General features: G+C 38.8%; 1 protein-coding gene across 1 annotated transcript; it reads right to left on the bottom strand.

Annotated features, from left to right (window-relative positions):
- Window positions 1-2,071: 2,071 nt before the first annotated feature.
- On the bottom strand, window positions 2,072-7,415 carry LOC102082045 (CD209 antigen-like protein E). The gene is made up of 6 exons (XM_013267408.3): window positions 7,327-7,415; window positions 7,138-7,239; window positions 6,820-6,975; window positions 3,477-3,619; window positions 3,130-3,233; window positions 2,072-2,804 (listed from the first exon to the last, which is right to left on the bottom strand). The coding sequence occupies exons 1-6, from the start codon at window positions 7,394-7,396 to the stop codon at window positions 2,654-2,656; spliced, it is 726 nt and encodes a 241-aa protein (XP_013122862.2). The 5' UTR covers window positions 7,397-7,415; the 3' UTR covers window positions 2,072-2,653.
- Between the last annotated feature and the right edge of the window lie 4,859 nt (window positions 7,416-12,274).

The raw sequence follows: 12,274 nt of genomic DNA, 5'->3' as shown, positions 1-12,274 counted from the left end.
TGTTCTCAATGAACCCAAAAAACTCATTAATATCAAAGCTGAATGTTTTTGGAAGTAGTTTTTAGTTTGTTTTTAGTTTTAGCTATTTTAGGGGGATATCTGTGTGTGCAGGTGACTATTACTGTGCATAATTATTAGGCAACTTAACAAAAAACAAATATATACCCATTTCAATTATTTATTTTTACCAGTGAAACCAATATAACATCTCCACATTCACAAATATACATTTCTGACATTCAAAAACAAAACAAAAACAAATCAGCGACCAATATAGCCACCTTTCTTTGCAAGGACACTCAAAAGCCTGCCATCCATGGATTCTGTCAGTGTTTTGATCTGTTCACCATCAACATTGCGTGCAGCAGCATCCACAGCCTCCCAGACACTGTTCAGAGAGGTGTACTGTTTTCCCTCCTTGTAAATCTCACATTTGATGATGGACCACAGGTTCTCAATGGGGTTCAGATCAGGTGAACAAGGAGGCCATGTCATTAGTTTTTCTTCTTTTATACCCTTTCTTGCCAGCCACGCTGTGGAGTACTTGGACGCGTGTGATGGAGCATTGTCCTGCGTGAAAATCATGTTTTTCTTGAAGGATGCAGACTTCTTCCTGTACCACTGCTTGAAGAAGGTGTCTTCCAGAAACTGGCAGTAGGACTGGGAGTTGAGCTTGACTCCATCCTCAACCCGAAAAGGCCCCACAAGCTCATCTTTGATGATACCAGCCCAAACCAGTACTCCACCTCCACCTTGCTGGCGTCTGAGTCGGACTGGAGCTCTCTGCCCTTTACCAATCCAGCCACGGGCCCATCCATCTGGCCCATCAAGACTCACTCTCATTTCATCAGTCCATAAAACCTTAAAAAATCAGTCTTGAGATATTTCTTGGCCCGGTCTTGACGTTTCAGCTTGTGTGTCTTGTTCAGTGGTGGTCGTCTTTCAGCCTTTCTTACCTTGGCCATGTCTCTGAGTATTGCACACCTTGTGCTTTTGGGCACTCCAGTGATGTTGCAGCTCTGAAATATGGCCAAACTGGTGGCAAGTGGCATCTTGGCAGCTGCACGCTTGACTTTTCTCAGTTCACGGGCAGTTATTTTGCGCCTTGGTTTTTCCACACGCTTCTTGCGACCCTGTTGACTATTTTGAATGAAACGCTTGATTGTTCGATGATCACGCTTCAGAAGCTTTGCAATTTTAAGACTGCTGCATCCCTCTGCAAGATATCTCACTATTTTTGACTTTTCTGAGCCTGTCAAGTCCTTCTTTTGACCCATTTTGCCAAAGGAAAGGAAGTTGCCTAATAATTATGCACACCTGATATAGGGTGTTGATGTCATTAGACCACACCCCTTCTCATTACAGAGATGCACATCACCTAATATGCTTAATTGGTAGTAGGCTTTCGAGCCTATACAGCTTGGAGTAAGACAACATGCATGAAGAGGATGATGTGGACAAAATACTCATTTGCCTAATAATTCTGCACTCCCTGTAATGTGACATTGTTGTCCCTGGCTCTCTTCCTCTCTCTCTTTCCCTCCTGCTCTGTTCCTGTGCTACTGCGGGTGTAACTACCGCCCCTCCCCCCTCTTCCCAGCGCAAAGCACAAGGCTGTCGTGCGGAGTGAAGCGGAAAAAAGTGAGAGGGTGAGAGAAAGAAAAAAACCCCGGCTCGCATCGTTCACTTCAAAGAAGTTTCATTTTGTTCGCGACTGTCACATCACTATTAAGCATTATGAGGCAGAGGGTGGGGGGTGGTTCCCTATGTTTTTTGCTGGGAGTTGGCAACCCTCTTAATTAGGTTGTTTAATATTTCCCCTAAGTACTGTTTAAAATGCCAGAATAGGGAGGATGGTGTAGGTTTAAGTTTATTAAATTGATCAGTATTGCTGAACTATGAAATATTTTGGGTGCAGTGTATTTTTTGCACACAGGTATAACAGAATAGCTTTAATGTTTTGTTTTTTAAAACTTGAGTATGAATTAAACAAAATGCTGCAAGATATGAAAAAACAGTTTTATTGATTATAAAATACACTATATCAGATTCATATTGGTATCGGCAGATATCCAAATTTACTATATCGGTATCGGACATAAAAAAGTGGCATCATGCCATTTCTAGCATTTAGCAACAACAAGCCATGTCTCCCTGCTTAATCACTCCTTTCCTATTTACAGGACGCATGTTTAACTGTCCACAGGTGCTAAAAGGCAGTACCTGTATTAAGCACTTATCTAATCTTCTGTGAATGTGTAAATTTGCTCACAGGGATCAACAGTCAGTCTCCAATTTTTTGTTTCACTTTAATGTAGAGAGACAAAATATTAACCAAAATTCCAGAAAAAGAGCATTACATAAAAGTTATAAATTGATTTGCATGTTATTGAATGAAATCAGTATTTGATCCCATGCCACCCAGCCAAAATTCTGGGTATTGTGACTCATAGATTACAATCAATCAATAGAAAAAAGAAAAAAAAAAAACAATCATGATCTCAACTCAACACAGAAACAATTTCTGTGGAAGAAAGGTGATGGATCTTCCCAAAATGACAATGTTAATCATCTGAAGGCAGTTGGGACCACAGCCAGCAAGCACACCATCAGTAACACACTACAGAGTAATGGACTGAAATGAACAAACAAACTAAAATTGTTTTTCGCAGATCCATTTATAATTGTCTGAACATGAACGATCATTCCAGGACTGTTTTTTATTACCACTGAAATGAACACAGTCCTCTTCACCCCACTTTGGAACTCCACCACCATTATCAGGTTGATTTTGTTTCCAGTACCTAGAAGGGTAACATCATCTTATTGTTAGGAAAAACGATATTTGCTGTGTGTGTGGTGGATTTCAGCCAAATTTTCCACCAGCAGCTTTGATTCATTTTGTGGAGCTTTTACAGCCACACAGACAATCACAGCTATCTTGCAAAGATATCATGATTGATATATTAACTACTTCTGCCCCATGTGGCCAAAACAAGTTTTAAGTGTACATCTTAAGCTTTTGGCCTCCCAGCTTGTTTCAGCCCACTGAAATTTAAGCTCACCAATGTGGGTATTTCTCATGAATCTGTTGGTTACCAAATTAACTGAACCAAAGTAAAGACTTACATCAGAGTCAGTGGAGTTCCATCTACCCATTTCCATGTTCCTTCCTGTTCTTTGTCATTCAAACCAATCCAAGCTTCTTCTGTGGCGATTTTAAGGATGGCAGTCTGTTTAAAAAACATTTTAGTTTTGAACCAGAATTTTATTTGGGGCAGTTTATTCCAGTTATATCTAAACATCACTTCTATAATCCCAAACCAGCGTTAACTAAAACTTTGTGTTTTCTCAATTGCTTTGATGCATTTCTTGTGGCATTTTTCACTGAAGACATATGTCTGAACAACTCATACAGTATGAACTTCATTATTCATTTATAAACACAATAACTCACGCATACATATGAACTGTACCTGTTCTTCAGGGCTGTTAATAACCACCAAATCTGCTTGTCTGTCTCTGCAATCCTTTCTGGCTGCATCCCAGGAGCCAGAGCTTTCAGAGAGGAGATAGCAGCTATGGTTGAAATTACTCCATCCCTCAGGACATGTTTTTTCTGGAAGAAATTACAAACAAGTAATATTTCATGAAGGCTAATGGAAATTATTTTACTCACCATTTAACAATGCTCATTTGATCTGTTTTAATTAATTAATTTTTTTAATTAATGAAGCAGCCCCATAGCTTGATCACACAGATTTATTTATAGTTTATTCACTTGCTGAGTGTTATATTTGTTTGCCTGTGTATATTTACTACAGTGACAGTTTTCATGCCTAATATATTTTAGGTCTGCAGCTAACTATTATTAAGTAATCAGTTATTCCATCGTTCCATCGATTAGTTGAGTAATCAGATAAAAAATACTTCTGGGCGATAATAAATGCTCAAAAGAGAAAACTTGCAGGTCTTCTCCTCATCAGATTATATTTTAGAAATTGCAATTGGAACCCTTTCCTTGTATTTACAGGCCATATTATAAAAAAAAAATTTAAATGTAAAAATAAGTATATGATCTCAAGTGTGGTAATGCCCAATGAAGTAATACAGCCTTAACTAATCATTGCAAGGCTTTAAACATTAATAGGAGGCCAAATAAAAAGAGATTCTGACAGTATTTTATCCCCTGGATGAGGTAGCTCTCTATCATATCATATCTCTCTATTCCTTTAAATGTTCCATATGTATGGGATATGACCCCCCTTGGACGCGGCATGTGGATACTTCTTTAAGACACTCCTGCTAGCCTGGCCATGCCCTACAGCTTATGTATAAAACAGCTGTGCAGCTGTGAAACCAGTCCTCGTTTGATCTCCATTGGTACGAGCATGTGTGACAGATGGTATGGTACATATGTTTGGTACTGTGTGTATGCCATGTGTATGTGGCAGTTGTGTCCGCTTGTGGGAGCCTGTCTCGGCAGCCTTTCCCCATTTTTCCCCGAGCACCAGACACAGCGGAATTGGCTCTGTTTGTTGCCTGTATACCTTTTGTGCTTTCTTCTGACCACTACTCATCTCATGCTAGGGCCTTCATCTGGGTCTGAATTTTCTCCAGGACCTAGTTCAGATTGACTTCTTTTCCAATCTATCTTTGTTATTGTTATCTGCTGGGCTTGTAGAAAAATTCTCACAATAAATCTGATATCCCGTTCCCAGGTAGTTTTTGTTTATAAGCGCCATCACAGCATCAAATGACAGCCCCTTCCCAGTTACCAGAGTTGACCTCCCTGTATAAATGTTAAAGTCCACTGTGTACCCTGTGTTGTCAGATAGCACAAAAAGTTCTATCCCCCACTTTGTTGGCTTACTTTTTATGTATTGCTTCAGGGCAACTCTGGCTTTAGTGGAGACCATGCGCTAATCCACAGAACGGTTTTGCTGTAGGTGGTATACAGCTTTGAAGGCTACACGTAAACTGTCATACAGGGGACGTAGTCTGTGCAGGCAGTCATAATCACCAGTGCCTTTTTTTCTATCATTGAGAGCATCTTCCGCAGGATCACTCAGATGAATATTCCAAGTGATGGTGAGGAACCAGTCTCTGGTCATGACCTCAGAGGGATATTGCACATGAAAAGTGGAATTCACACACCAAAAATCTCTCATTTTAGGCAGCTTTAGAACCCCCATGTAGAGTGTTATGCCAATGTAATTGTACAGTTCAGCCTCTGTGAGCTCAGTCCATGTTAATTTTTTGCCTGCAGCAATATTTTTAGCTGCATTTTTGTTTGTGTTGACACACAGTGTTTTGATAGCAGCTCGGTCAAAGTATATCTTGAACAGTTCAGATGGAGATGGACTGTCCACACATTCTGAAAATGGCAGCTGCACAACTGGCTTTCTTTATGGAAAGAAATTCGGTACAGGATGAGGCAAGCTGTCAGGGTCCTTCCACTCATCCAGACAGCTGCATCACCAGAGAGTGACCTGGAGCGCTTGCCTCTTTTTGCCGGAGGACAACTCATCCGACTCCTTCCTCTCCCTCTGCTTCCCTCCAGAGTAGAGGCTGCTTCAGTTGACCAGGAGACTTCAGTTCCCTCCTCTTTAACATTATCAACACTATACACACAAAAAAAATACTCCATCTGTTCGATTTGTCCAGTGCAAGAGTAATTCAGGTAAAATTGTTTTGCAGTACAAAATTGCTCTTTCGCACCACAAACATAATTTTTCTTACGTTTCTCTAACATAAAAAAAAAATTATTTCAAGCAATATACATACCACCTTCATGATCTGGGGTTTAGAGCATGTGGGACATATCGGGACACAAGAGCTGGAGTCCCAAAAACTAAACTTAACGCCCTGACAAAAAAAATCTCCACGAGGGACAATCAGGTGGATCAGAGAGGGCCCTCTCATTTTTATCAAGTGGATGGACACAAGGGAGGTGTGTGTGCTCAACTCTGCATTGTTCATTTTGATGTTGTCTTTTTGTTGTCATGTTGTTAAATTGTGTACAATATGCATTTTATTGATTTTAGTTTTTACTACTGTTTATAAAAATGATTATATCTCAAAAATGAATTCATGAAAATACTCCAAATACATTTTATGTAGTTTGAAAGGACTTTGTGCAACTTTTTTTCATTTACAATTTTGAGCTATGTAGCTTGATATTTTTGCATCAATAAAAATATGTGAAAAACAAAAAACGTTTTTCAATTTTTTTGTGGTTAATTGCACTTTTTTTCTTTTTTTTTCTTTTCTTTTTTTCTTTTTTTTTTTAGCAATTTCTATAGTTGCTAGGATTTGTAACACACATATTATTAAAATTTGGGATATAAGGGTTGTATTGATGCATAGTAAGTTGAAATACTCCAAAAAATGGCACCACAGTATGAAAAATGTAAAAATAAGGTCTGGTGGGCTTGCTCTATGGTAGGTCTTAAAGGGTTAAGTGATTTCTCGGATTAAGTAACTGGTGAATCTAAATTGTTCATAGGTGTGAATGTGAGTGCAAATGATTGCCTGTCTCTATGTGCTGGTCAACAGCCTGGCCACCTGTCCACGGTGTACCCTGCCTCCTGCCTTATGGTAGCTGGGAAAGGCTCAAGTGACCCTGAATTGGATAAGCGGCAGAGAACTGCTGGATGGGAATAAATTAAATGCAGCATTAAAGTTTGAGTAATTTAAGATCATTAAATATCTTCTCCGTCAGGCAAAAAGAGCAGTATTTGCTAGAGAATTGACTTTCACTGACTTACTGAGTAAAGACTGTTATAAAGTAACACAACCGTAAATAAAAGGACTCACTCTGTTTGCACAAACTCTGAAGCCTTTCAAGCTCTTTGAGATTTTCAGTGAGGTTGGCACGCAGCAGGTCTCTTTCCTCAGTCATGATGGCAAGTTTTTTTCTCACATTGGAGAGATTTGCCTTCAGGCTGTCGCTGTCCTTAATCACAATGAAATCTGAAATAAATAAATCAGTACAAGTTGTTGAGACACAAAACATTTTGTGCATTCATGCTTAGACTGCTTCTGGTTTATTTTTAACATTTTAACTTAGTTTGTCAAATTTTATTCAGCACTCAGTGGCAGTTTGAACAATTATTCATGAAGAATCAGACTCACAGTGGACACCAAGAGTGACAAGTCTAGTTAGAAGTAAAACACCCAGCAGACTCCAAAACACAATAATACTTAAAGACGCATTCCTCTTAGAGGTCTTTGAACCTGAAGAGAGAGAACCCCCCCAGCAAATTACACAACAGTATTAATTGCTATTAAAATAAATCTATTCCGTTTTCTGTCACTTTGTACCTGTGTGATTTGTTGATGGTTTTGGGTTGTCTTGTTTGGCAGATTCAACACTGGCATAAATTTCCTCCATCACTCACAAGCAAGCAAATTATTTCTGAAATGGTGAGCTCTGTAGCTCAGCGCTTGTAACGGAAACTCATCACTTTTTTTTAACTTCCGAGGATGTCTCACATTTCAGTTGCTGTTGATATGATGTTCAAAGCACAAATCTACCAGTAAAAGTGGATATAATCTTTTCTAAAGATATTTGTGTATATTATAATCATATTGAAAGTAACAAAAGCTAAAAATTCTGATGCAGTTTTTCTGAAGAACTTTAAAGTTTCAGATTTTTATATAAAGAAAATGACCAGAAACTCAGTCATTTTCACTGAACACATATTCAGTGTTTGTGATTGTTGTTCACTTGTTCTGGGTTATGGTGTAAACTTGGTTTTTCACCAGGCTTCATAGCAATAGTGGATGTTTATTTTTTTTACATGATTATATATTGTACCTCAATGAGTACAGAGCTGCTGTTGCATAATGTGTGTATACTGTGGGTATGCTTGTTATCAAATTATAACTGGTTTTTGATAGGAAACTATGTTTTATAACCAACATCTTGTTGTTTCCTGTAAGCCTGTGCTCATCCTTCCTATCTGTGTGCAGTGTTTATTTTGTTTTGACCTTCTGAGATTCATTAAGAAATTTCATATTTTTATGAAAGCATTTAACATATTTTGGACACTTTAATGTAAGAAAACCATCACACCCAGTGTGCATTTCATACAGTTTCCATGTATGGTATTATATAGACTGTATAAAAATGATTTACATCACTGGGGCTGAAACCAAAGTGTATCAAAAAGTGCTTTTAATGTATTTCTAATGACCATGAGAGGATGACTTATCTCAGTGCAGAGTTAAGTCAAATTGTATAGGAGGAATACTGTGTTTATTAACTGAAAAAACACATCATTGTTTTGGTGTTGTTAACAGTGTTAGTGCGTTACAAAGTAATGTTTTACTGTAATCATATTAAATTTTTCAGTAACATAGTAATGTGGCACAGTACTGCATCAAATTCATTAACTACATTGCAGTTACAATTACGTTGTTACTTGTGTTATAAAGGTTCCTCAACTTCTGCATGTGAGGCAGACATGTGTTTTTTTTACAGTAGATTCTGCTGATTTCAGTTCTGAGTCACACTGTAGGGTACCATCAACCCAAAGTTGATAGTACCTGCATGTTTCCAATCTGTGGAATAAGGATGTTTCCATATAATGTCATGCTAAATTTAAAAAACAACAACAACAAAAAAAGAAATAAACTGACGACATGTCAGACTTGGGTCTGCGCTTCAGTAGGCCCACTAGTTCAGAGACTCATCACCCATGAAGAAAGCAGGACAACAGTATAACCTTTTTACTTGCTAGCAAGGGGAGCCCGCTCGGCAACACCTCTCCCCTCGGTGTCAGACCACTCCAAAGAACCAGCACCCCCCTGCAGCCTTTTATTCTGTGACTCACAGTTTACACAAACACCCATTGTAAACCCCCCCATGGTGCGTCATAAAACTAAGGCACTGAGTGTGTGTGTGTGTGTGTGTATGCATGTACGAGCATGTGTGTGTGTGTGTATGCATGTACGAGCATGTGTGTGTGTGTGTGTACACGTGACTTCCTGCCACACAATATATGCTTACAACTGTTTGAGCACATTTCCTAGTTATCCAAAGGTCATCTCCCCACATCCATATTTGGCTTAACTTTAATGGTTCACCATATGCAAGCATAGGCGAGCCCCTAAATGGCCGGGAGGGGACATCCTTCACAACATAAGGAAACCAGAATCCATCCATCCATCCATTCGCTTCCGCTTATCTTTTCCGGGGTCGCTGGAGCCTATCCCAGCTGTCATAGGGCGAAAGGCGGGGTACACCCTGGACAGGTCGCCAGTCTGTCGCAGGGCCAACACACAGGGACAGACAACCATTCATGCTCACATTCACTCACACATTCACACCTAGTGACAATTTGGATTATCCAATTAACCTATCCCCTCAAACTGCATGTCTTTGGACGGTGGGAGGAAGCCGGAGTACCCGGAGGGAACCCACGCAAACACGGGGAGAACATGCAAACTCCACACAGAAAGCCCCCGGCCTGATGGTGGAATTGAACTCAGGACCTTCTTGCTGTGCGGCAACAGTGCTAACCACCGTGCCACCAGAATCTCACATGGAATGTGCCCGCAGTTAAACACTTACAGCTAATTACCTCCTCCAGCATCATAGATGTGTAGATGAGGAACAGAAGAATATCTAACCATGCACTTTAAGGTAAGGTTTACAAATTTAAGTACAACAATGACAACATTTAACAATTTACTCTGACAGTCAGTGTACCTGTAAGAGATTTCAACGGGCTATTATTTTGAACTCCAAAATGTCACTGACTTCATATTGAGTGGCTTGAGTTAAATGAGTCCATGGAAACTGGAAGATTTATTTTAATAGCTTTAAGAGTTGAGACAAAAATATAGCATATATACGGGCAATTTTGCAGTGCTATGATTTTGAAATCCAAAGCCTGACTGACTTGATATTGACTGAGTAGGACTGTGTGGGTGTATGCTGTTTATCTAACATCAAATTATTCTGTGAAAACAGGAAGTTTTCTTTTAATAGCATTCTGAATTCATACGAAAATGACTCATAAGCAATTTCAAAAGGAAATTATTTTGAAATCTCAAATCAGACTGGCTTGATAGTGACTGAATACCAGTCTGTGGAAATGGGAAGTTTCCTTTTAATAGCAAGGTGTGAGATGAAGAAATAGCCGATTCAGGAGGACTTTTATTCTGAATTTGGTTCTCAGTTTCGCTTATCGTAATACAAAGTATACAAGTGACGGCTGGCTTGATTGTGCTTAAGAAGTGGAAGCTGGCCTGGCAGCAGTCCTAAGTTTTATATTGTTAAATGGTAATCGAAAGACTATGCATTCCAGGTCATTTTACAGAGTAATGAGAAAGTAATGTAATGAGAAGTGTAACAAATTATTTTTCTGTTGAGTAATTAAGTAACACTATTAATTAGAAGTAGAATCAGAATAAGAATACTTTATTAATCCCTAAGGAAATTATGTAAGAACGAAAACTCTCTCAACCCACATGATTTAAAGGAAAACTATTGAAACAGACAAAAGTACAAGTAAAGAGCAGTGAATTAAGTAAGAAAAAGGTTAAACCAAAGAGAAAAAGCAGGAGCAACTGTAACAGGCTGCATGCCTGGTTGACACATGTGAACAGAATAACAAGTAATATAGAATACATTCCTTTTTCTGAGAAAAGACTACAATACTGGATGTGATTGGGCTTTTCATAAGTGTTTCTTTACAACTTTAGGAGTATGTCACTGGATGCTATTGTGAATCACACATCACCAACATTCTGCACTCTTATTGGCTAGCTCCACATTTGTGTTGTGCATTGTTTTAGTCAGTTGTTTTCTGCCACAAAACATTTACTGAAATTTTAGGCGTATGTAGATATGGTGCTGATTACACCATTTGTTTGGAACATTTCAATTCAATTCAATTTTATTTATATAGCGCCAAATCACAACAAAAGTCGCCACAAGGCGCTTTATATTGTACAGTAGATCGTACAATAATAAATACAGAGAAAAACCCAACAATCATATGACCCCCTATGAGCAAGCACTTTGGCAAGGCAAGGCAAGGCAAGGCAAGTTTATTTATATAGCACAATTCAACAACAAGGTGATTCAAAGTGCTTTACAGAGACATTAAAAACAAAAACAAATAAAAAGCATGATTTAAATTTGATTAAAACAAGCAAACAAACAAACAAACAGACAAACAAAACAGTATATAAAATCAAATATCAAAACAGTAGATAAAATCAGAACAGTAGATAAAATCAGTAGTTAAAAAGTAGGTTTTGAAATTTAAACTTAAGTGTGGATTTGGTGTTTTATTCAAATGCAGCTGAGACTAGGTGAGTCTTCAACCTGGATTTAAATAAACTGAGTGTTTCAGCTGATCTGAGGCTTTCTGGGAGTTTGTTCCAGATATAAGGAGCATAAAAGCTGAATGCAGCTTCTCCGTGTCTGGTTCTGACTCTGGGGACTGATAACAGACCGGATCCAGATGACCTGAGGGATCTGGAAGGTTCATACTGGGTCAGGAGATCACTGATGTATTTTGGTCCTAAACCATTCAGAGCTTTATAGACCAGCATCAGAACTTTAAAGTCTATCCTCTGACAGACAGGCAGCCAGTGTAAAGACCTCAGAGCTGGACTGATGTGGTCCACTTTTTTGGTCTTAGTGAGGACTCGAGCAGCAGAGTTCTGAATGAGCTGTAGTTGTCTGACTGATTTTTTAGGTTGACCTGTAAAGATGCTGTTACAGTAATCAAGCCTACTAAAGATGACTGCATGGACTAGTTTTTCCAGGTCCTCTTGAGACATTAGATCTTTTATCCTTGATATATTCTTGAGGTGATAGTAAGCTGATTTTGTTATTGTCTTAATGTGTTTTTCTAAGTTTAGGTCTGCATCCATCACTACACCCAAATTTCTCGCCTGGTTTGTGGTTTTTAGGTGTATAGATTGAAGTTCTCTGGTGACCTGTAATCGTTTTTCTTTGGCACCAAAGACTATTACCTCAGTTTTATTTTTGTGTAGCTGGAGAAAATTGTGGCACAACCAGTCATTAATTTCCTCAATGCATTTACCAAGAGCCTGTACAGGGCCTCGGTCTCCTGGTGACATTGTGATATATATTTGTGTGTCATCTGCATAGCTATGATAGTTTATTTTTTTGTTCTTTATAATCTGTGCCAGTGGGAGCATGTAAATGTTAAACAGAAGGGGTCCCAAGATGGAACCTTGGGGAACTCCACATGTGATACTTGTCTGCTCAGATGTGAAGTTACCT

Source organism: Oreochromis niloticus, linkage group LG3, assembly GCF_001858045.2.
Source record: "Oreochromis niloticus isolate F11D_XX linkage group LG3, O_niloticus_UMD_NMBU, whole genome shotgun sequence".
NCBI lineage: Eukaryota > Metazoa > Chordata > Actinopteri > Cichliformes > Cichlidae > Oreochromis > Oreochromis niloticus.
The sequence above is the reverse complement of the archived record's forward strand: the minus strand, read 5'-3'. Positions and strand labels throughout refer to the sequence as shown.